This window comes from Pongo pygmaeus, chromosome 23 (genome assembly GCF_028885625.2).
Source record: "Pongo pygmaeus isolate AG05252 chromosome 23, NHGRI_mPonPyg2-v2.0_pri, whole genome shotgun sequence".
NCBI lineage: Eukaryota > Metazoa > Chordata > Mammalia > Primates > Hominidae > Pongo > Pongo pygmaeus.
The window spans coordinates 30,265,861-30,289,904 of NC_085931.1; the positions used below are offsets into that span (position 1 = coordinate 30,265,861).

Consider the following 24,044-nt stretch of genomic DNA (forward strand, 5'->3'; position numbering starts at 1 on the left):
GCTTTGGGAGGCAGAGGAGGGTGGATCACCTGAGGTCAGGAGTTTGAGACCAACTTGGCCAACATGGTGAAACCCTGTCTCTACTAAAAATACAAAAATTAGCCAGGAGTGGTGGCTAATCCCAGCTACTCAGAAGGCTGAGGCAGGAGAATTACTTGAACCCGGGAGGCTGAGGTTGCAGTGAGCCGAGATCACGCCACTGCACTCTAGCCTGGGTGACAGAGCAAGACAGACTCTCAAAAAAAAAAAAAAAAAAAAAAAAAAATCTAATTAAATGATTTGGAAAAGCATAAGACAGTTTGTAAGTCCAAAACATTATCAAAGATAACAGAGACATTCCTTTTTTTTTTTTTTTTTTTTTTGAGACGTAGTCTCGCTCTGTCGCCCAGGCTGGAGTGCAGTGGCGCAATCTCGGCTCACTGCAAGCTCCGCCTCCCAGATACATGCCATTCTCCTACCTCAGCCTCCAAAGTAGCTGGGACTACAGGCACCCGCCACTGTGCCCGGCTAATTTTTTTTTGTAGTTTTAGTAGAGACGGGGTTTCACTGTGGTCTCGATCTCCTGACCTTGTGATCCACCCGCCTCAGCCTCCCAAAGTGCTGGGATTACAGGGGTAAGCCACTATGCCCGGCCAGAGACATTCTTTACTTTCTCAGTTCTGATGCACCCTCACGTTCCTTGGGCTGTAATTTCATTGGCAGTTTAACTAAATTCCTGGAATACAAAGGCCATTTGTAATGGAGTTTTATTAAATTAATTAACAAGATTTAGAGCACTTTCTTCTTCAGAAGACTTGTGGCAGGCTTGGGAGGCAGATGACAGACTCTATATAATGGTGTGCACAATGGATTGATTTAATTAATTCAGTGATAATTAAGTTACTTGATCCAGTTGTTTGATGGTGTGTAAGCAAAACATCTGGTTGATTTGCCTGAATCTTGATTTTCACTGGTATTTTTACAACAGATATTGCTTCTAGAGGAAGAAACTTTGCAGGTATTTGTCATTAAGTTTTTATCCTAGATAAATTATATTTATCCTTAATCTTATTCTTCTATCTGCATTTTAAGCCATTTTATTTACACTGGGTTTTGTTTAGATAAAGAACAATTCATTTAAAATTTCTTTCTGTTCACTTTCTCACATCCATTTAAGAGAGCACAAACTGAATCATCAGCTACCATAAATCTGATGCCACTTCAGTGAATTCCCATTAATCAAAAAAACAAGTGATTATTGAGAATTGATTGACTGTGGCACTTCATTTGATGGCTGGAGAGGGTTTCTGTCCTCTGCCATTATGTTGCTTAGATTCAACTGAAGTGATGAGACCAACATACATAAAACAAAAAATAAAAGATAATTAAACTAAGCAACAGATGAAGTAGTATCAAATGCAAATATTCTTTCAGCTCATGGCAAAGAAAAGCCACTGGGGGCTGAATTATGGAAGAAAGGCTCATGGAATAGGCTGTATTTGAAGACTAGTATAAAAATTGTATGCATTTAAAAAAATTCCATTCAGTTAAATGTGCTTGCACATATTCAGAGTTTTAAAAATTTGGCCTACATAAAAATACAATTAAGATTCTGGCCCACTTGCATGTTGATTCTTTTAAGTATCACAAAACATGGTATTAAAAGCACTTTTCAGAGGAAGGAAAAAAAAAAAAAACCCAGAGAAATTAATTTGCCCAATGCCTGTAACCAGTAAGTGCTTGAAACAGGATTGAAGCTCAAGCATGTCTGCAAAGCTCATGACCCTCTTCAATGCCAGGATTCCTCTCAAGGAATGCTGAAAACTCAAGAAGCAAGGGATGATGGAGAGAAGGAAAAAAGATGGAGCAAACAGCTGCCACTCAAAGAACACAGAAATGCGGCCGGGCACGGTGGCGACACCTGTAATCCCAGCATTTTGGGAGGCCGAGGCAGGCGGATCATGAAGTCAAGAGATTGAGACCATCCTGGCCAACATGGTGAAACCCCATCTCTACTAAAAATACAAAAATTAGCTGGGCATGGTGGCGTGCGCCTGCAGTCTCAGCTACTCAGGAGGCTGAGGCAGGAGAATAGCTTGAACCTGGGAGGCGGAGGTTGCAGCAAGCCAAGATCACGCCACTTCACTCCAGCCTAGGCAACGGAGCAAGACTTCGTCTAAAAAAAAAAAAGAACACATAAATGCATAACGTTCCTTGATACCCAGGAGTGACAGCAAGACTCATTTCAAATACTCCACCAGCAGGCAGGAGGCAGGGCCACGTGCCCAACAACCTACATTATCAATTTCTACTTCTACTTATGCATTCTATTTTTTTTCTTAATTTCCAAAGGTTTTTGGGGAACACATGGTGTTTGGTTATATGAGTAAGATTTTTAATGGTGATTTGTGAAATTTTCGTGCACCCATCACCTGAGCAGTATACACTGAACCCAACTTGTAGTCTTTTATCCCTCACCTTCCTCCCACCCTTTCAGCCTCCCTGACTCGCCAAAGTCCATTGTATTATTCTTAAGCCTTTACATCCTCATAGCTTGGCTCCCTCTTATGAGTGAGAACATACGACATTTGGCTTTCCATTCCTGAGTTATTTCACTTAGATAATAGTCCCCAGTCCCATCCAGTTTGCAGTGAATGCCATTAATTCATTCCTTTTTATGGCTAAGTAGCATTTCATCATCATCATATGATCATATGTCATACTTCCTTTATCCACTTGTTGACTGATGAGTATTTTGGGCTGGCTCCATATTTTTGCAATTGCAAATTGTGCTGCTATAAAAATGCATGTGCAAGGATCTCTTTCCTCCATGAGGCATGAGACACTTGGGTAGATCAGGGTGGAGACGATTCTCATTTGTTAAGAAAAAAAAAAAAAAAGTCCAGAAAAGATGAAAGAGCCTTATTCCAAAGATTCTTAAGATCTGAAGCAGAGTTTTCTCCAACCAAGCTAAATAATGTGAAGAACCACCCCATTCCAAAATAGGTATGGGATTGAACCAAGTGATTTGTATTTTTAAAGCTCCCTTGGAAAAATCAGATGATCATGCAGACTTCAGAACAACCAGACCAAGCGGCACATGAATACCAGATTTTCCAGGCTCCCCAGGATGGAAAGTGTGATTTCCATGGGTAAAAAGAGAAAATAGAAGGATGGGCACAGCGGCTCACACCCGTAATTCCAGCACTTTGGGAGTCCCAGGCAGGAGAATCGGTTGAGGCCAGGAGTTTGAGACCAGCCTGGGCAACACAGTGAAACCCTGTATCTATAAAAAATTAAAAAATTAGTCAGCCCTGGTTTTGCCAGCCTATAGTCCTAGCTATTCGGGAGGCTGAGGTGGGAGGATTCTTATGAATATATTCTTTTAATAAGAATTTTAAAATTAAAAATTTTTAAAGAGCCAATAGAAAAACAACACATCAAATCAAATCAGACTCTTCAGACTGGCAAAATTTTTTAATGTGCCCGGACACAAGGTTTCTTTTTTCATCATTTTGATAAAAATGTTTTGAAACATGAGGGAAGTGGTGGTTGAGCAACACTGTGAATGGACTAAATGCCACTGAATTTTTCACTTTAAAATGATTATATTATGTGAATTTCACCTCAATAAAAAAGACATATTTAATATTAAATAAAAGAGAATGAGAGATGTATCACCAAGAAATCCCCAGTGGATGTTCTCTTTAACTTTCACTCCGGAACCAGAGACACCATAAGCAGATCAGAGTTATGGGGCATGTCCAATCAATGAACTAATTTCCTTTCTGCTTAGGGAATTATATTCCCTCGTTAGTCTGGGTGACAGATACCACAGTAAAGAGGGTTAGAAAGAATGTCAACCGACAGGGACACACGCAGCACACCTGGGGTTCTTAACCACTTTAAGCCATGAATAAAAACGACTCACCCGCACAATGATGCCCATACGTTTGCTTTCATAGGTGAAAGGAAGATCTGCAGGACAGTGAAGTTCAGGATCTGGTCACCAGGGGTCCTCAGCTGCATGGAAGACTGGTCCCGGCCCACCAGGCTTAAGCCCACACTTTCGGTCCACTGTACCAGGGCCACCTAAACGTCACACAGGGTCGAAGGTCAGATGCACAGCCAAGAATCTGGGTTCACAGGCTGTGCCATGAACACAAAGGCAGAAGGGGAATCACAGTAGTCACTGCCCTTAGGGACGCCAAGTGCTCTGTGCTGGCCCATGACAGTGTCTGTTCCTCTGGGTTTATGAGGGCTCCCACACTGAAAGCTGCCCCTCTATAAGGCACAATTCACCTTTTCTAGGCTCAGAGCAGGCTGCACACCAGAGGCATGGCGGAAAGAGACGGCAAAGGATTAAGAGTGATTGCAACTGGGTGCAGTGGCTCAGGCCTGTAATCCCAGCATTTTGGGAGGCCGAGGTGGGTGGATCACATGAGGTCAGGAGTTCAAGACCAGCCTGGCCAATATGGTGAAACCCCGTCTTTACTAAAAATACAAAAATTAGCCAGGCATGGTGGCGGACACCTGTAATCCCAGCTAGTCAGAAGGCTGAGGCAGGAAAATCACTTGAACCCAGGAGGCGGAGATGCAGTGAGCTGAGATCACGCCATTGCACTCCAGCCTGGGTGACAGAGCGAGACTCTGTCCCCGTCCCCCCCCCGCCCCCCGAAAAAAAGAGCGATTGGCACAATTATGGATCACTCCTGAAAGTATCTGCAACAAGCTAAACAACAAAAAAAGAAGGAAGAGAATGCTGACTGACACAGCCCTTCACCTTCAGACTCTCCTTTCAGCCTCACGCACTGCACTGGGGGAGCGTTTTCAGTGGTTCTCAACTGGGTGATTCTGTCCCCCAGGGGACCTGCGGCAACATCTGGGGGAATTTGTACTTGTCACAACTGGAAGGAGGTAATGCTGGTATCCAGTGGGCAGAGGCCAGGGATGCTACAAAACATCCCGTAACACACAAGACAGACCCCACCAGAGAATGATCTGGCCCCAAATGTCAATAGTACTGATGTGGAGAACACGGGTCCACACAGAAGAGGAAACTGAGGCTCAGAGCAGTTAATGAAGTTGCCCAAGGTGACAGCGCTGGCATGTGGCAAAGCTAGGCCAGGCTGGCACCTGGATCTGCCTGGTGTAAAGTTCCACAGCACACACTCTTCCCTTCCAGGAGGCATCGCGTGGGTGTCGAGTCAGAACCTTCTCATGGCCTCAGCCAGACGTACTCAGCTTAAGGTCAAAGGCATGAGGGTTGCAAACTCCAAGACAGGAGCCAGAGTGTTGATGCAAATAGCAAAGAGGGCTGAGTGGGGGCTGTGGCAAGCAGGAGCCCAGCCCCAGCCAAAGGGGCTGCTGCCACTATACACACAGGTGGCGGTTACTGCCCTGCAGGGACGATGGCCAGGGTGGATGGAGCTTCCAGTTTCTCAAGAAAAAACAGAAATTTAGACTTCTCCCCGAGACAGTCCAACTTTTAAATGTAAGCAATTGGCCAGGTGCCGTGACTCACACTTTTAATCCCACCACTTGGGGAGGTTGACGCAGAAGGATCACTTGAGCCCAGGAGTTTGAGACAAGCCTAGGTAACACAAGGAGACCCCATCTCTAAAAAATTTTTTTTTAATTATTAGGGTGGTGGCTCATGCCTGTAATCCCAGAACTTTGGGAGGCTGAGGCAGGCAGATCACTTGAGGTCAGGAGTTCGAGACCAGCCTGGCCAACATGGTGAAATCCAGTCTCTACTAAAAATACAAAAATTAGCCGGAGGCGGTGGCATGTGCCTGTAATCCCAGCTACTCAGGAGGCTGAGGGAGGAGAATCTCTTGAACCTGGAAGGTAGAAGTTGCAGTGAGTAGAGATCGCGCCACCCCACTCCAGCCTGGGCCACAAAGCGAGACTGTATCTCAAAAAAAAAATTATTATTAGGGTGGGATGGTGCATGTCTGTCGTCTCAGTTACTCAAGAGGTTGAGGTGGGAGGATCACGATCTGGGAGATGGAGGCTACAGTGAGCCATAATGGTGCCACGGTACTCCCACCTGAACAACAGAGTAAGACCCTGTCTCAAAAAAATAATAACAGAGCCGGGCGCGGTGGCTCACACCTATAATCTCAGCACTTTGGGAGGCTGAGGTGAGTGGATCACCTGAGGTCAGGAGTTCGAGACCAGCCTGGCCAACATAGTGAAACCCCATCTCTGCGAAAAAATACAAAAAATAAGCTGGGCGTGGTGGCAGGCACCTGTAATCCCAGCTACTAGGGAGGCTGAGGCAGGAGAATCACTCGAACCCAGGAGGCAGAGGTTGCAGTGAGCCGAGGTCGCGCCATTGCACTCCAGCCTGGGCAACAAGAGCGAAACTCCATCTCAAAAGAACAAAAAAAAGAAGAAGATAACCAAACACTTCCAGTGGAGGTGACGCCTTCCGAGTACCCCTCTCCCTATCACCTACCCACAGCCCCTGTCAACACCCTCCTAAAACCTGCCTCCCCTACTCCCCCTAAAGATTAAGCTTTATGAGAGGAAAGTGGGAGGGCCTTCCTTTTCTTCTTTCTTGATTTTTTGTGGACACTCTACCTTTGGACTTGGATGGGAATAAAGTGACAGCTTGTTTGGCATTGAAGTTGGAAGCCCTCCTGTATTCCTTCCCTGTTGTTGCTGTATCAAATTACTGTGCATCTGTTTTTTGTTTTGTTTGTTTTGTTTTCGTGATGGAGTCTCACTCTTGTCACCCAGGCTGGAGTGCAGTGGTGCGATCTTGGCTCATTGCAACCTCCACCTCCCGGGTTCAAGCAATTCTCCTGCATTAGCCTCCCAAGTAGCTGGGATTACAGGTACCTGCCACTACATCTGCCTAATTTTTGTAATTTTAATAGAGATGGGATTTCACCATGTTGGCCAGATTGGTCTCAAACTCCTGATCTCAAGTGATCCACCTGCTTCAACCTCCCAAAGTTCTGGGATTACAGCCGTGGGCCACCGCACCGGCCAGCATCTGTTTTAAAATGAAATGAAACAAATAGATTTTCTTACAGTTCTACAGATCAGGGGTGACACGGGACGAGGGTCTCACTGAGACAGGATCAAGGTCACTTGATTACCATTGCTGCGTTGCTGCTGAGGCTCTAGGGGAGCACCTGTAGTCCCAGCTACTGGAGAGGCTGAGATGGGAAGATTGATTGAGCCTGGGAGGCAGAGGCTACAGTAAGCTGAGACCATGCCACTGCACTCTAGCCTGGGTGACAGAGTGAGACTCTGTCTCAAAAAAAAAAAAAAAAAAACAACCTGGGGTTCCTCTTGAGTTCCTGTTCCTTTTACCAAGAGAGCTCTGCAGAAGCCACGAGGCAAAGGTATGCAGCGCTCCACCCCCAGTCCTTTCTTTCTCTGGAACCCCTGGATGTCATCTTGGCTGGCCTGCTATACCCTGAAGAAGAGATCAAGCTGGAGCTCAAAACTGGGGTTCCAGTCCCCGCTCTGCCACCAGCCCCCAGCCCCCACAGACCTCTGCAAAATAAAGATCTTGGAGTAGATGACTATTTCTCATTTCTGCTCCAGCTCTGAAAATGCATCTTTATGCATCCTTAGTCTACTATGCTCAGATATCGAATTCAATTTCTGTTGCTTCTATTAACTAAATTTACATTAGCAAGAAATCATTTTTCAAGACTCTCCCTTATTTAAGTTCAAGTCATAATGAGTCAGCCAGCACGAACTAGCTTTGAGCTTTGACCAATGGAAGAAACTGTCATCCTGACCTCTACCTTTCAAAGAAAGGACCAATCAAGTAGTGGGTTTTTCTGTTTTTTGTGTGTGTTTTTTTAGTTTTAGTTTTTGGCTACTGGCCTGCCTAAGTCGTTGAAAACTCATTCACTTAGTCATTTGTTGAATTTAATGGCTGTGCTATAGACAATGTTTATGTCCCTAAAATTCATGTGTTGAAACCTAATCCCCAATGTGATAGCAGTTGGAAATGGGGCCTCTGGGAGGTGATTAAGTCCTGGGGGTGGGGTTCCTCATGAGCGAATGAGTGCCTTTATAAAAGAAACCCCAGAGAGCTCCCTCGCTCCTTCTGCCGTGAGAGACGGAGTGAAAAGAGGGCCTTTTATCAGCCAGGAAGCAGGCCCTCACCAGACACCAAATCTGCCAGTATGCTGATACAGGACTTCCCAGCCTCCAGAACTAGGAGAAATAACTACTGTTGTTTACATGATACCCAGCTGATGGTATTTTGTTATAGCAGGCCAAACAGACTAAGACACTCTAACTTTCAGTATAGCCCTGTTTTGTCTGCTAACAATTGTCTTCCAAAGTTTAAAATTAACAAATCAGTAATGATTCGCAAATATAAAATCATACCAGCCAGGCGCAGTAGCTCATGTCTGTAATCCCAGCACTTTGGGAGGCCGAGGCAGGAGGATCACCTGAGGTCAGGAGTTCAAGACCCAGTCTGGTCAACATAGTGAAACCCCATCTCTACAAAAATACAAAAATTAGCCAGGCATAATGGCAGATGCCTGTAATCCCAGCTACTTGGAAGGCTGAGGCAGGAGAATCACGTGAACCCCAGAGGCAGAGGTTGCAGTGACCTGGGATGGCGCCATTGCACTTCAGCCTGGGCGACAGAACAAGACTCCGCCTCAAAAATAAATAAATAAATAAAAATAAGAAAAAAAATCATCCCATCTATGTAAAAAAGCTTGGGTGCAGTGTAAAAATGTTTATAGAGTGATACACATGGAGAGAATTACTTCTAGCTTTTTTTTTTTTTTTTTTTTTTTTGAGACGGAGTCTCACTCTGTTGCCCAGGCTGGAGTGCAGTGGCGCAATCTTGGCTCACTGCAAACTCCACCTCCTGGGTTCATGCCATTCTCCTGCCTCAGCCTCCCGAGTAGCTGGTGCCCGCCACCACACCCGGCTAATTTTTTTTTTTTTGTATGTTTAGTAGAGACAGGTTTCACCGTGTTAGTCAGGACGGTCTCGATCTCCTGACCTCGTGATCTGCCCACCTCGGCCTCCCAAAGTGCTGGGATTACAGGCATGGGCCATGGCGCCCGGCCACTTCTAGCTTTCTATACCACTGAAATGTTTCAAACATGTATATGTATTTCTTTTATGTTTAACTTTAATTAAATAAACATCCCAATATAATTCAAATATTACAAATACCTAGTTCTGTACAAGCTAAAAACCCTGACTAAATTTATATCCTTCCTTATATACCTATTTAGTAATAAAGTAAAAAAAAAAAATTATTCTTCAGGTACTTTCGACACTTATGGAAATGATTTTTTTATTCCTATTCTCAAGCAGCTATTACTTCACCTGTTAATTGTCCTGAAAAGATGTGAAAAGTCTGTGATACTGGGCTTCCAAGAGATACATTAATTCCCCAAAAGACTGCTCTTAACTTCAATCGAGAAAGAACCTGTAACTCCAGAACCAGAAGAGGCTTCCAGGGCTGGGCAGCAGAATCGGCCAGCTCAGCATGCCCAGCTACAGACCCCACAGGCCCATGTTAGTGGAAATGTTGAATAACTATAACCTGAAATGATCAGAAATGACAAACACTTTTGAGGAAAGATCAATTACAGCTGTATGTAAACATCTTTTAGCCTTGCTTTCTTCTAGAGCAAGCCTCTCAGTGGAGCTTAGGAGCCTACGACAGCTATCTCTGTAGCCGTTCCCCACCCCTGGGATCCACCATCCTAGTCAAAACCTCTAAAGGGTCTGGTGAGGTGGCTCAAACCTGTAATCCCAGCCTTTGGGAGGCCAAGGCGGGCAGATCACCTGAGGTCAGGAGTTTGAGACCAGCCTGGCCAACATGGTGAAACCCCGTCTCTACTAAAGATACAAAAATTAGCCAGGCGTGGTGGCAGGCACCTATAATCCCAGCTTCTCAGGAGGCTGAGGCAGGAGAATCACTTGAACCCGGGAGGTGGAGGTTGCAGAAAGCTGAGATTGCACCACTGCATTCCATCCTGGGCGACAGAGAAAGACTGTCTCAAAAACAAAACAAAACAAAACCAAACAAGAACGTTCTCAGTCTCTTTGGGAGCTGATTCCAACAGGATCTGAGCCCTGCAGGAAGTCTTTCCTTCTCCCTTTCCACTCTCCTCCACTTTAGCTTAAGTCAGTGTTAATTTAAAGCTACTTTCTAACAGGACACATAACATCCCCCAGAGTCCTACTCAGGGAAGACCAGTTTAGAAGCGGGGTACTCACTAACACCTCTCGATTGCGGGCCAGACAAACATCTGGGGAGTGAGCTGAGATAACTGCATTCCCTCCCAAAACACAGTGATATACAACAAGGTTACTTTAGTAACACTCTGGCTTCTGTTCAAAGAAATCACCCCTTAACACACAAGATAGAGGATTTCAGGGGCTTGCATCTCACTGCTGTTAACAGCCTCAGTTAGGGTCTCAATAACTGCAGGTCAGGCCAGTAGCAGAAAACGCAACCTCGTTAAGGTGGATGAATGAACAGATACATTAGACGCGAGCTGGATAAAATGCTGGAAAGGTAGAAAGGGCGGGGAGGGGATCCTGTCTCAGGAGTCTGTTGTGTTTTCTCCTCTGGGTGACAAGAAACCAAAGGGGCAGAGCCCACACCTTTCCCTTCCTCAAATGCCCATGTGAGGGACTCAGGCCAGAAACCATCCGTGAAAGGGCTTTTTCATCATTTCTTGGTCAGCAATAAATCACCTGTGACAAGTTTTTAAAGTTTTCTCTTTGTACCTGGGATGCTGTGCTTGGGAAATAAGTCAGATCATGTTCAGTAGTCTTGAATTCTTGTCAAAAGCGGGATACATACCAAATCATCAGAGCACGTATGATACGAGGCGGGAATGTGACATCTGATAAAAGGGGTTATTTGGTGGCATTCAATAAGATAAATACTCAAGCTCACAAAGAGTCACCGGTCAGCCCTAATCCAGCCTTTCAAAATTATAAATCTATCCACAGACCCACGGTTTTCTTCACTCAATACGAAAATACATTCAAATGCACCAGGCAGTGGTTGCAGGTTCAAATGCCGACAGGGGTTGGGAGACGAGCAGACAGGAGCAGGGCAGGGCCATGTGGGGGTCAGAAGAAAACTGAGGCAGCAGCTGCCCAGCTTGGCCAACCACTGCCAGGTAGAAGTTGGGCCCACTATTTCCAGACCTGATCTTTCTTGAGTAAAACTAATTTTGATATAAAATCAAGTGATTTTTAAATACTGCTTCAATTTTTTCTTTTAACATAGCATGAAACAAACAAAACACAGCCTGCTAGGAATCAGCGGAAGAGACAGTGGCATAAAAGGTCACTTCTTGCCGGGTGCAGTGGCTCATGCCTGTAATCCCAACACCTTGGGAGGTTGAAGTGGGTGAATCACCTCAGGTATGGAGCTCAAGACCAGCCTGGCCAACATAATGAAAACCCATCTCTACTAAAAAAAGTACAAAACATTCGCTGGGCCGGTGGGTGCCTGTAATCCCAGCTACTCGGGAGGCTGAGGCAGCGGAATTGCTTGAACCCAGGAGGTGGAGGTTGCAGTGAGCTGAGATCACACCACTGCACTCCAGCCTGGGCAACAGAGCAAGACTCTGTCTCAAATAAATAAATAAATAAATAGTCACTTCTTGATCCAAATGTCTTGTACTTGAAATTGAACTTCCTATCACTTGACTGATAAAAATAAATACTTAAGAAGAAAGAACAGCATCATCTTCCTAAAACGTGATCATTAAGAAATCACTATTTATGGGCCAGGCACGGTGGCTCACACCTGTAATCCCAGCACTTTGTGGGGCCAAGGATGGTGGATCACTTGAGGTAAGGAGTTCAAGACCAGCCTAGCCAACATGGTGAAACCCCGTCTCTACTAAAAATACAAAAAAATTAGCCAGGCGTGGTGGTGCACGCCTGTAATCCCAGCTCCTCAGGAGGCTGAGGCAGGAGAATCACTTAAACCCGGGAGGCGGAGGTTGCAGTGAGCTGAGATTGTGGCACTGCACTCCAGCCTGGGCAACAGAGCAAGACTTCATCTCAAAACAAACAAATAAACTAAAAATACAAAATTAGCCAGGCATGGTGGCATGTGCCTGTAGTCCCAGCTACCTAGGAGGCTGAGGCGGGAGAATAGCTGGAACCCAGGAGGTGGAGGTTGTAGTGAGCCAAGATTGCACCACTGCACTCCAGCCTGGGCAACAGAGCAAGACTCTGTCTCAAAAAAGAAAAAGAAAAAAAAAAGAAATGACTATATATTAACTCTATTCTGAGCCAACACTAATATTACACAGGACAGAGCTTTTGCCTCTATGGCCCATGGATAAGCTAACACTAAGGGAGGCACACCTGACAGTTTCCTACAGTGTCTGTAAAACACTGTCCAGCCCTGCTCAAACTGCCCCCGCTGTCTTCTTCTGAACAACCACAGTCCTGTTTTGAGACCCCACTTCGGTGGCTAATCAATAACTGGATGGAAGAGCTCCCCTATAGCTCCTGACCTCTGTTCTCTGACCTTACCCCCTGGGTCCAAGGTCATGGCAACGTGGCGGTAAAACTCCAACACCCTCCTAAATCTTTCTGCTTCACACTCCGAGCTCATTTGTGTACACGTCTGAATGCTGTCATTGTCTGGACCTGAGGCTGAGGCTCAGGCTATGCCCAGGCATTGAGGAGAACTGCATACATCTTATGGTTCACCAAGAATGCGCTCATAAAAAAACAAACCAACCAAACTCGTAGCCGCAGAAGGACCGCGAGATTGTCTGCCCTCCCCAGCGCCATGTACTTGAGCTCTCTGGCAGTTTTTACACTCACGTTCAGCAACAGGGTTAGGACGAGGCAAAAGGAGACAACTGGAACCTTTTACACACATGGTCAAAGATGTGCAGACAGAACATGGAAGGCAACTCATCGTGGAATGATTTATGATAGCCAAAAGGGGGAAACCTCCTAAGTGGTAAGCTTGGGAGATAGAACAAATACTCTGTGGTGTACGTAGGCAGAAGAATATTGTATAGCCATTAAAAATCCTCTTATTGGCCCAATGCAGTGCTTATGCCTGTAATTCCAGCACTCTGGGAGGCTGAGGCAGGACAATTGCTTGAGTTCTGGAGTTTGAGATTGGCCTGGGCAACATAGCAAGACCCCCATTGCTACAATAAAATACAAAAATTTATCCAGGTGTGGTAGTGTGTGCCTCTCATCCCAGCTACTTGGGAGGCTGAGGCGGGAGGACCACTTGAGGCCAGGAGGTCAAGGCTGCAGTGAGCCAAGACTGCACCACTATATTCCAGCCTGGACAATACAGCAAGATCCTATCTCAAAAAAATAAGCAAAACACATTAAAAAAGAAAGAAATTCTCTGACTTGCAGCAACATAGATGGAACTGGAAGTTGTTAAGTGAAACATGCTCATTTTAATTTTCCTTTCTAAGGGATGAATCCTAATGAGGTGGGTGGTAAAGGCAAGATACTCAGAAGGTAGGCTGCCAGGGTCTGGCAGAAAAAAGCTTATTTTCACCAAGCTCGGAAGCTTCCCCAGATGAGAAAAGAGGGAAGAGACCAAAAAATAAAAAATAAAAAATAAAAATTCCACTGCACTTGGGAGATGCAGAGTGTCTGAACATTACCTCCAAACAGGGTACCCTGTTTGGCTAAAAATAGCCAGAGACTGTAGAACTTCATCCAGTATCAGCCCTGAGTCTCCCAAACAGGCATCTTCACTCTCTGGAGCGCTTCAGGAGTTTACAAAGCACTTTCAAGCCATCATCCCCCGGGGAGGAAAGTGGTATTGTGCGTTGCATAGTCCAGACTCTAGGCGTGGGCTGTCTGGTTTTAATCTTCCCAGCTATGTGACCGTGGGAACTTTCCTTAGCCAACTTACACTTCATCTGCAAAATGGGCACAATCGTTGTGACTCTATCATAAGAGGGGCTCACAGCCCAGGGCCTGGCACAGAGCAGGTATTCAATAGGTGGTCATTTCTCACTGCCGTCAGTACCACTGTTATCACCATTACTAAATCATCTTTAGCAAGGACCTGTGAGGTCAATGGCCCTAGCCCCTCTTTACCTTTGAGGAGGCTGAGGTGCAGCAATGATTTCCTTAAAATCGCACAGCTAGGCCAGGTGCGGTAGATCACGCCTGTAATCCCAGCACTGTGGGAGGCCAAGGCGGGCAGATCACTTGAGGTCAGGAGTTCGAGACCAGCCTGGCCAACATGGTGAAACCTCGTCTCTACTAAAAATTCAAAATTAGCCGGGCGTGGTGGCAGATGCCTGTAGTCCCAGCTACTTGTGAGGTGAGGCAAGAGAATCGCTTGAACCTGGGAGGTGGAGGTTGAAGTGAGCCAAGATCGTATCACTGCACTCTAGCCTGGGCAGCAGAGCAAGAATTCGTCTCAAAAAAAAAAAAAAAAAAAAAAAAAATCACACAGCTGATTGAATTGAAAGTTACAAGTGAAACATGGCCAGCAATTGCACTGCAGAAGCAGGGAAGGCCAATGTGATGCCCTCACCTTCCATGAAAGTGAGTAGACAGGGTCTTGAAATACAGACATGTGTTTATGCCACTGGGAGGCTACAGGAACCCACGGCAGATGTTTCAGTAAAACTCAGCCCTCTGCTGAGGTCACAGTGCAATGATATTCCATGTCCTGGCACATTTGTAAAAACAGAGCTACTAAAAGCAAAGTGCAAAACTGCATCTGTAATTTACAGTTGTGCTTTTAAATTTTAAAAATACTTTAATAGGCTGGGTGCGGTGGCTCATGCCTGTACTCCCAGCACTTTGGGAGGCCAAGGTGGGTGAGTCACAAGGTCAGGAATTTGAGACCAGCCTGGCCAATATGGTGAAACCCCGTCTCTACTAAAAATACAAAAATTAGCTGGGCATGGTGGTGTGCACTTGTAGTCCCAGCTGCTCGGGAGGCCAAGGCAGGAGAATCACTTGAACCCAGGAGGCAGAGGTTGCAGTGAGCCAAGATCGTGCCACTGCACTCCAGCCTGGGTGACAGAATGAGACTCCATCTCAAAAAAATAAATAAATAATAAAAAATATATATATATATATTTTAATGAAGCGTGAGGGTAATTCTAATACATGCAAAGAATTATCTCTGCAAGTATACTCAGATATTAATAACAGTGGGTGCCGCAGAGGAAGGAGCCTGGGAGAATGGAAGTCAGGGAAGGAGAGTGACAGGCTTCTCACTCTGTGCCATGAGCATGTGCTAGCCATGCAGACACTCTGCATGTTACGTAGAACTGCTGATTCATTGCTCTGGAATTACTCAGCTATTCAAGGCCCAGTGAAATACAGCAAGCAGCTTTCATTCATACACGCACATGTGCATCCATGTGCACACACATACTAACATGGCACACGGGCAAATACATCACACACACACACACACACACACACACACACGTATACCTGCACACAAGCGTAAGTCCTACAGAAATGTGAAAGTCATGTGACTTTCTTTTTTTTTTTTAATTTATTTTTTTGCGACAGTCTCGCTCTGTTGCCCAGGCTCGGGTGCAGTGGTGCAATCTCGGAAAGCCATATGACTTTCTAAAGGAAGTTACTTAATTCACCCTCCTTCCTGTTCAATTATATGTACTACAGCATGATTCTGTACTCATCCTCTCTCTCTCTCTCTCTCTCCATATATACATATATATATACACACACAAAGTAAATATTATTTTATATATTTATACATTATGTGAATATTTAAATTATTTACATAATATATATTTACATATTTATTTATATAATATATTTTACATAATATATATTTTACATAATATATAAATTTTACATAATATATATTATATAATATATATTTATAATTAATATATATTTTATAATTAATACATAAAATATATATTTTATAATTAAATATATATTATATAATATATATTTACATAATATATATTTATTTACATAATATATATTTGTTTACAGAACATATTTATAATATGTAAATATTTACATATTATATAAATATAAATGTGTATATCTTATATAAATACACATAAAAATATATATATATATATTTAAATATGCATACATTTAGAAGGAGTCTGAGAAAATCTATACCAGAACATAAACAGTAGAGTTATCGCCAGGTGGTAAGAATCACAGGTTATTTTTTATCTTCTTTTTGATTCTACAATTTCTCCCTTTTCTGTAGTGAAGACAATAGTACTTGTGATTTTAAAAGCTTTTTTGGCCGGGAGTGGTGGTTCACGCTTGTAATCCTAGCACTTTGGGAGGCCGAGGTAGGTGGATCATTTGAGGTTAGGAGTTTGAGACCAGCCTGGCCAACATGGTGAAACCCTGTCTCTACTAAAAATACAAAAACTAACCAGGCATGGTGGTGGGCACCTGTAGTCCCAGCTACTCAGGAGGCTGAGGCAGGAGAACGGTTTGAACCCAGGAGGCAGAGGTTGCAGTAAGCCAAGATCACACCACTGCACTCCAGCCTGGGCGACAGAGCGAGACTCTGTCTCAAAAGCGCCTAGCCAAAAAAAGAAAAAAAGTTTTTTAAATATGAAAAATTCATGGAAAAGACAAGTGAATGAGCCATGGACAGAGCTGATCCTAGCTGCTTGCAGGACAGCACCTCCTGGCTCAAACCAAGAAACAAAGGCTTGGAAAGCTGCATTATCACCACGGCCCCACTCCCACTCCCCACCACCCACTCTCGACACTGGAACATCCTGGAAACGGTGGGATGCTGTCAGGGCTGAGGCCTGCTCGCTCCAGCATCTGAGCAGCGCTCCGCTCCTCCGGGTCCGATCGTATCTATTTCATTTCCTCCATGAGTTACTGTAGGGTGGCAGGGAGGGCCCAGAGCCCCCAGGCTGTAATCGATAGCTGAATAAAGACACTTCAAGGTTCCCCAACTGGAATGTGCACAGGAAACAAATTTAGGAAATCCTGCTTTCTGTTACAGGAAATGAATCCTACGCCAACTGGTAGAAATTACTCCAGCAGCTCCCAAGTAAAATGCATACTGGTTTCTATACGTGTTCCATAAACTGATCTTGCCTAGGCTAGCAATGTTTTATTGATATTGAATTTCAAAGGCACGATTCTAGAGCCAGCCAAGTCTATGTGGAATCCTACAGGGACCTGGAAACAGTACGGCTTTCTGAAAGATTTCACCTGAACTAGATTTAGCCTCCTTTGAGCCTCATGAGGCATTTATACAAACCTATTCATATTTGGCGGTAGGCGGCCTCTGAAGCAGTTTAGAAGGCTGATCAGGAAGACTTTAACAATGACTATACCTTTAGTAAGATTATGGGTTACTTTTTACTTTTCTGATCAATGCATTCATGTGTTCTACTATAGACAAAAAATAACTGCAATACAAAATAATAAAAGTTGGAAAAAAAAAAACACAGCAAGGCTAGTCGCGGTGGCTCACGCCTGTAATCCCAACACTTTGGGAGGCCAAGGTGGGCGGATCACGAGGTCAGGAGATCGAGACCAACCTGGCTAACACGGTGAAACCCCATCTCTACTAAAAATACAAAAAAATTAGCCGGGCATGGCAGCGTGTGCCTGTAGTCTCAGCTGCTGGGGAGACTGAGGCAGAAGAATGTTGTGAACCCGGGAGGCGGAGCTTGCAGTGAGCCGAGATCACGCCACTGCACTCCAGCCTGGGTGACAGAGCAAGACTCCATCTTAAAAAAAAAAAAAAAGAAAAAACCACAGCAAAACGGTAACACTGGCTTCTGAAGACACCAAAGGCCAAAGGAAAGTAGTTCTTTTTTTTTTCTCAGTCATGATTCAGAATCTTAGAAAAACAAGACAAATCTGAATTCAAGTGCAATTCATCCACAGAAGAGATAAAGTACCATTCACTTTAAGAAAAAGGGGCCGAGAAGTGCAAAGCATTCCATGAAAGATTTACCCTCATGGAAAAATCTTTGCACAGCCCTAAAACAAACACACCAAAGTCCAGTGGGAGCAGAGGAGTGGGCGACAGGCATTAAAGCCTGCAGAGATGCCAACAGGAGCATCAAGGGCCTCAGGCAGGACTTGCTTCTCAGATCATCAGCATTTGGGGCTTGCTCAAATTTGAATTCCGCTGAGTGCGGTGGTTACGCCTGTAACCCCAGCACTTTAGGAGGCCGAGGCAGGCAGATCACTTAAGCTCAGGAGTTTGAGACCAGCCTGGCTATCATGGTGAAAACCCTGTCTCTACTAAAAATACAAAAATTAGCCAGGCATGGTGGCGCACTTCTGTAATCCCAACTACTTGGGAAGCTGAGGCACAAGAATCACTTGAACCCAGAAGGTGGAGGTTGCAGTGAGCCGAGATCATACCACTGCACTCCAGCCTGGGCGACAGAGCAAGGAAAAAAAAAAAAAAAAAAAGGCCTGGCACAGTGGCTCACGCCTGTAGTCCCAGCACTATGGGAGGCTGAAGGATCACTTGAGGTCAGGAGCTCAAACAAAATAAAATAAATTTGAATTCCATCAAATACCCACAGGTTACTAGTTCCCAGTCCATAGCTACCAAAAATATGGCCCTCTCTGACATCGCTATTCCACAGTATCATTCCCAAAGGGAAAAACAGACTAAACCTGCCAAGCCACAGAAAGAAGAAATGATGATAAACCTGAAATTGTCACTTACTATGGCACAATCCAAGTAGATCAGGACAATCACCCAAACCTACCCTCCCTCCCCCTCTCTCTTTCTGCACACAATTCCCATCTCAGAAGCTGGCCAGGGGGCTGCAACATTTTTCACTCCTAAAAAGCCTGGTTCAAATGTCAACAGTCATGGATGAACTAGGTTTTATAGCTTGAGCTGTTCCACAAACACCCTGCAGGCTGGAAGGAGGAGTCTCTCAGGTGACAAATTCCACCGCAAAAATTCCACCGCCTAAAAAAGGGAGAAAGAAGCACCAGGACAGAGAAGATGACACTCAAGCGTTCTTTCATTTGTGAACTTTGGGAAAGATTTTCATTGTGCCATCCCCCAACCGCCGGGAACCACAGGCTCACTGATACTTGCAAATTGGTCCAGAACTTTAGGAGCCCCATTCTTCCTAAAATGGATTAAAAAAAAAAATTGGGATTCCTCCCAATGTTGGTAGAAGAGTTAAATGTTTAAAAAAAAAAAAAAAATTCTGGGAAGCACTTTGGCCATAGTTACCATGAGCATTATACTCATTAAAAGCTGGGCATGGTGGCACACGCCTGTAGTCCTGACTACTCAGGAGGCTGAGGTGGGAGGATGGCTCGTGTCCAGGAGTTCAAGGCTGCAGCGAGCCATGATTGCACCTATCAAGAGCTGCTGCACTACTCCAGCCTGGGCAACATAGTGAGACCCCATCTCTAAAAAAATACTCATTCAATTTGACCCACAAGATATACTGACTGCCTACTTGGGGCTTCACAACAGCCCCACTGTGGGGGTTCCATGGCACAGATCTGGAGGCACAGCAAGCATAAGTAACTGCCCAAGTGTGGAGCTGGATCCCGGGAGTGAGTCACACACTACACTGTGTCACACAAGCCTCCTCCCTAGGGGCCTGGGGCTGTCTTGTTAGCACTAATATCACAGTGTTAGTCTACTCAAAAGTATCTCTTAAATTCATAAACCCAATCACACCACTTCTAGAATTATAAGGTGTAAGGATGTTCATTGCAAAATACTTATAAATATCATTGCTAAAAATTAGGAATAACCTAAGTTCCTACAGTATGAGAAGTTCCAATTATGAGAACAGTTAGGATATTAGGGCACATGCATAGGTAGCAATTCTTAAAGAAAGTTTTTAATAATATTCGAGATGATTAGAAAACAGAAATGATAAAATAGTAAGTGAAAAAAGGAGGATACAAACTATATCAATAGGAAAATTCACGTTTTAAAAAGTAAATTAAAAGATATTGAAAGGTGGCCGGGCGCTGTGGCTCACACCTAAAATCCCAGCACTCTGGGAGATGGAGCTGGGAAGATCGTGCCACTGCACTCCAGCCTGGGCGACAGAGCAAAACAAAAACAAACAACAAAAAGAAAAACAGACAAAGTAAAAATGGGTAAAGGATATGGATAAAACATTTTTCCAAAGAAGATAAACAAATGGCCAAAAAGCATACGAAAAGATGCTCAACATTAGGAGCCATCCGGAAAACACAAATCAAAACCACAATGGGATACCGCTCCACACTGACTAGAACGTCCAGAATCCAAAGAACTGACAATAACAAGTATTGACCAAGATGTGGAGAAACGGAAGCTGTCATACGTTGCTGGTAGATACGTAAAATAGTGCAGACACTTTTGGAAAACAGACAGTTCCTCAAAAGGTTAACTATAGAGTCACCATATGACATTGCCAACCCACTCCTAGGTATATACCCAAGAGAAACAGGAATCTACACCCACTCAAATACTTGTACACAACTGTCCATAGCAGCATTATCTATATAGACAAAAAAAAACCCCAAACGTGCATTAATTGATGAATGGATAAATAAAAGGTAATATATCCATAAACAGATTATTATTCAGTTATAAAAAGGAATGAAGCATTGATGCATGAATATGCATGGATGAATCTTGAAAACATTACACTAAGTAAAACAGGCCAATCACAAAAGGCCACCTATTGTATGGTTCCAGTTGTTTGGAGTGTCTGTCATAGGCAAATCTATAGAGGTAGAAAGTAGATTAGTGGGTGCTTTAGGGCTGGAGGAATGAGGAAGAGAAGGAGGTACAGCAGGAAAGTGGGTATAGAATTTCCTTTGGGGTGATAAAAATATCCTAATTTGATTGTGATGATGGATGCCAAAAAAAAAAAAAAATCCCAAAATATACTAACTATATTAAGAAGCCATACTCACCAACGCAGTGGCTCACACCTGTAATCCCAACACTGTGGGAGGCCAAGGCGGGTGGATCACCTGAGGTCAGGAGTTCGAGACCAGCCTGGCCAATATGGTGAAACCCCATCTCTATTAAAAATACAAAAAATTAGCCGGGCGTGGTGGTGGGCGCCTGTAATCCCAGCTATTCAGGAGGCTGAGGCAGGAGAATCGCTCGAACCCCAGTGGGAGGTTATAGTGAGCCGAGATCACGCCACTGCACTCCAGCCTGGGCGACACAGTGAGACTGTATCTCGGGGAAAAAATAAAAATAAAAAAGTCATACTTTAAATGGGTAGACTGTATGGAATGTGGAGTTTATCTTAATTAAGATCTTAATTATTTACATCTTTTTTAAAGTACGTGGTTTAAATGGGACCTTGTGCCCTGTTATGCTGGCCTCTTGAGTTACAAAACAAAATCTCTAACTTTCCTAATTCAGGCTATACCTCAAGTCCAAGGCTACTCTTTTTAGAGGAAGAGCGGTTCTTTCTTGTATTTGAAAACACGTCTCCCAGCAGCCCTGCACCATCCTGGCTCCTGTCTGCCCTGACACATTGCTTCCTTAGAAAATGCCTAATTCCAGCACAGAGAAAACAACTAGGGCCTCCCCACGCCTTGCCACACCTGCCCAGGTTTACCTCATCGGGGCTGGATGCCTGGTACACGCGGCAGGAGTCTTCGTACTGCTTCTCGGCCTCAGCCTGATCGGTCACACCGTTGGACTCAAACACAGGAGTCACGTTGTGGCAGAGCGCGATGGCCTTCACGGCTTCGTGCACGCGGCTGCTCATGGTCCGCCGGACCTTAGTGGTGAGCGTCGGGCCCTTCTGAGCTGGTGGGTCCTGGGATTGCTACAGGAAGGAGAAATGAACAAGGAAGATGACCAGAGGCAGGAATGATTTGGAGAGTGTGGAAGAACAGCCGTGCAGCTATTGCTTTTCTTCTACTGTTCCAACACACAGAACTCTTAGATATATCTACAATGATGTTGCAAATAAATGACATGCAATTTTCAGGGTTTGTCATTTATGCTCGGCAAAAAAAAAAAAAAGAAAAAGAAACAGAGGAAAAAATTACAATTTAATGAACGAGAATGATTCTACCTGCAGACTGAGTGAATCTATCTTCCCTGGGGCTTTTGACAGAATGAGGACCCCACTGCACTGAAAGGGATCCCGGTAGTTCAGAGCGGGGCTTCCCAACTTGGGTACTCCTATGTTGGGGGACATTATAGGGTGTTCAGCAGCATCCCTGTCCTCCAGCCACCAGATGTGCTGGATGCCAGCAGCTGTCCCCTAGTTGTGACAAGAGATGTCACCAAATGTCCAATGGAGGCCAAAATCACCCTCGGCTTAGAACCACTGTTTAAGCTCACAATCTTCTCGGTTTACAACAGAAGGCAACAACTTCATTGGGTACCCTATGCAAGTAACAACCATCAACAACAAGCAACCCAGGGCAGTCCAGCAAGGCGTCAGGAACAGCTGGAGGAAACCCTGTCCGGACGGGACTCACTGCAAAATGGCACCTGGCCCTCCACTGAAGCTAGACTTTCAGGTGTAATGGTAACTGCGCTCAAGTTTTGCCTTGCAGGCTGACTTTAGACCCCAGCTCTTGCCTGAGAGGCAGCTCCATGGCATACACTGGCCTTCTCCATCCTTCCTTTACAACTGGCAACACAGCTGAGCCTCTGAAGGGCTGGGAATGGGTTAAGTCTTGGAAAAATGGTTTTGAGCAACATGGTAAAAAGAGCACTGAAGGGGAACCAAAGCTGAGCCTTATTCTTGGATGGGTGGTAAGCAGCTAGGAGACCTGCAGCAAGTGGTGTCTGTTCTCTGAGCCCGTTTCCTGTCAATGAGAGGAGTGAACTGGAGGTGGTTTTTAATCCATGCTCCACACTGAGCCCCAGGAATCCTGAGAAACCCACTCAGCAGGATGGGAGATGCAGCCTGCAGCTCCGTTCCTCTGTCACACATCAGGTGCTACCTATGCTTCCTTTTTTTTTTTTTTTTTTTTTGAGACATGAGTCTTACTCTGTCACCCAGGCTGGAGTGCAGTGGCGTTAGCTCACTGCAATGTCTGCCTCCTGGGTTCAAGTGATTCTCCTGCCTCAGCCTCCCCAGTAGCTGGCATTACAGGAGCCCACCACCAAGCCCTGCTAATTCTTGTATTTTTAGTAGAGATGGGGTTTCACCATGTTGACCAGGCTGGTCTCGAACTCCTGACCTCCAGCGATCCACCCACCTCGGCCTCCCAAAGTGCTGGGATTACAGGCATGAGCCACCGTGCCCGGCCCCCACCTAGGCTTCCTTTGAAGAAAGGGTTCTACTGCTTTAGAATATAATGAAAATTAAGACCACTGGGGGGGAAAAAGGCACTTGTTAACAATCTACGGCTCATTGTTCAACACAAGCCAAATGCCCTCGCATCTGATCAGCACCTGCCTGCATCTCCAGCTGTCCCTCAGGCCATCTTCCTCCTGTTCCCCTCTGCTCCAGCCATGCTGGCCTTTCTGTTCTTTGGGCACTGCCAAGCTTCTTTCTGCCTGAGGGCCTCTGCACTTGCCGTGCCCTCTGCCTGGAACCCCATCCCCCAGCTCACTGCAGGGCTGGCTTGCTCAGTCTCATCATTCAGGCCTCAATTCAACTTTACCTCCTCAAAGAGGCTCTTCCTGGGCCCCCCAATTCATGGCACTCCGCTTGCCTTCCCATTGCAAGTCACATTTCGGCAACACCCTGTGTGTTACTCTCTTCATTGTCTAAATTGGCCTATTTACCTGACGGTTCCCTCTCATTAGACCATAGGAACAGAAGGCTCACCTGAGTGAGTTACTCATCACTGTATTCCTAGTACCCAGGGCAGTGTCTGGTATGTAACAGATATTTGCTGAACAATTAAATTAATAACTTAATATTCCCAAGGTGGTGGTAGGGAGTCTTCAACTGACATGATTTTTTTTTCATTTTCAAGAAGAAACAACTATGAAATCAACATCAGTTTCAGATTTTAAATCACAGATTTAAACAAGGGGTCACCTACAACAGTCTTATTGAATCCACAGCTAACTGAATCGTGGGGGCTAGAAATGTGTATGGAGTTACCAGAGTCTACATTCTATTAAAAACATATTTATCCAACAGGAGAGAAGTGAT

At 44.9% G+C, this 24,044-nt stretch overlaps 1 protein-coding gene across 5 annotated transcripts in view; it reads right to left on the reverse strand.

Annotated features, from left to right (window-relative positions):
• The window catches only part of LOC134739258 (cytospin-A-like), a 177,432-nt gene that overhangs the window by 4,941 nt on the left and 148,447 nt on the right, over positions 1-24,044 (reverse strand). For 2 of the 5 annotated variants that reach the window (XM_063662787.1, XM_063662786.1), the window contains exons 19-20: positions 21,531-21,743; positions 3,911-4,071 (exon numbers count right to left, since the gene is read on the reverse strand). In XM_063662787.1, the coding sequence (XP_063518857.1) occupies positions 3,911-4,071; positions 21,531-21,743 (374 nt within the window). Of the gene's footprint in view, positions 1-2,171; positions 3,266-3,910; positions 4,072-15,991; positions 18,899-21,530; positions 21,744-24,044 lie in introns of those variants that run through there. The other 3 variants (XM_063662785.1, XM_063662789.1, XM_063662788.1) reach the window with 3 other exon arrangements.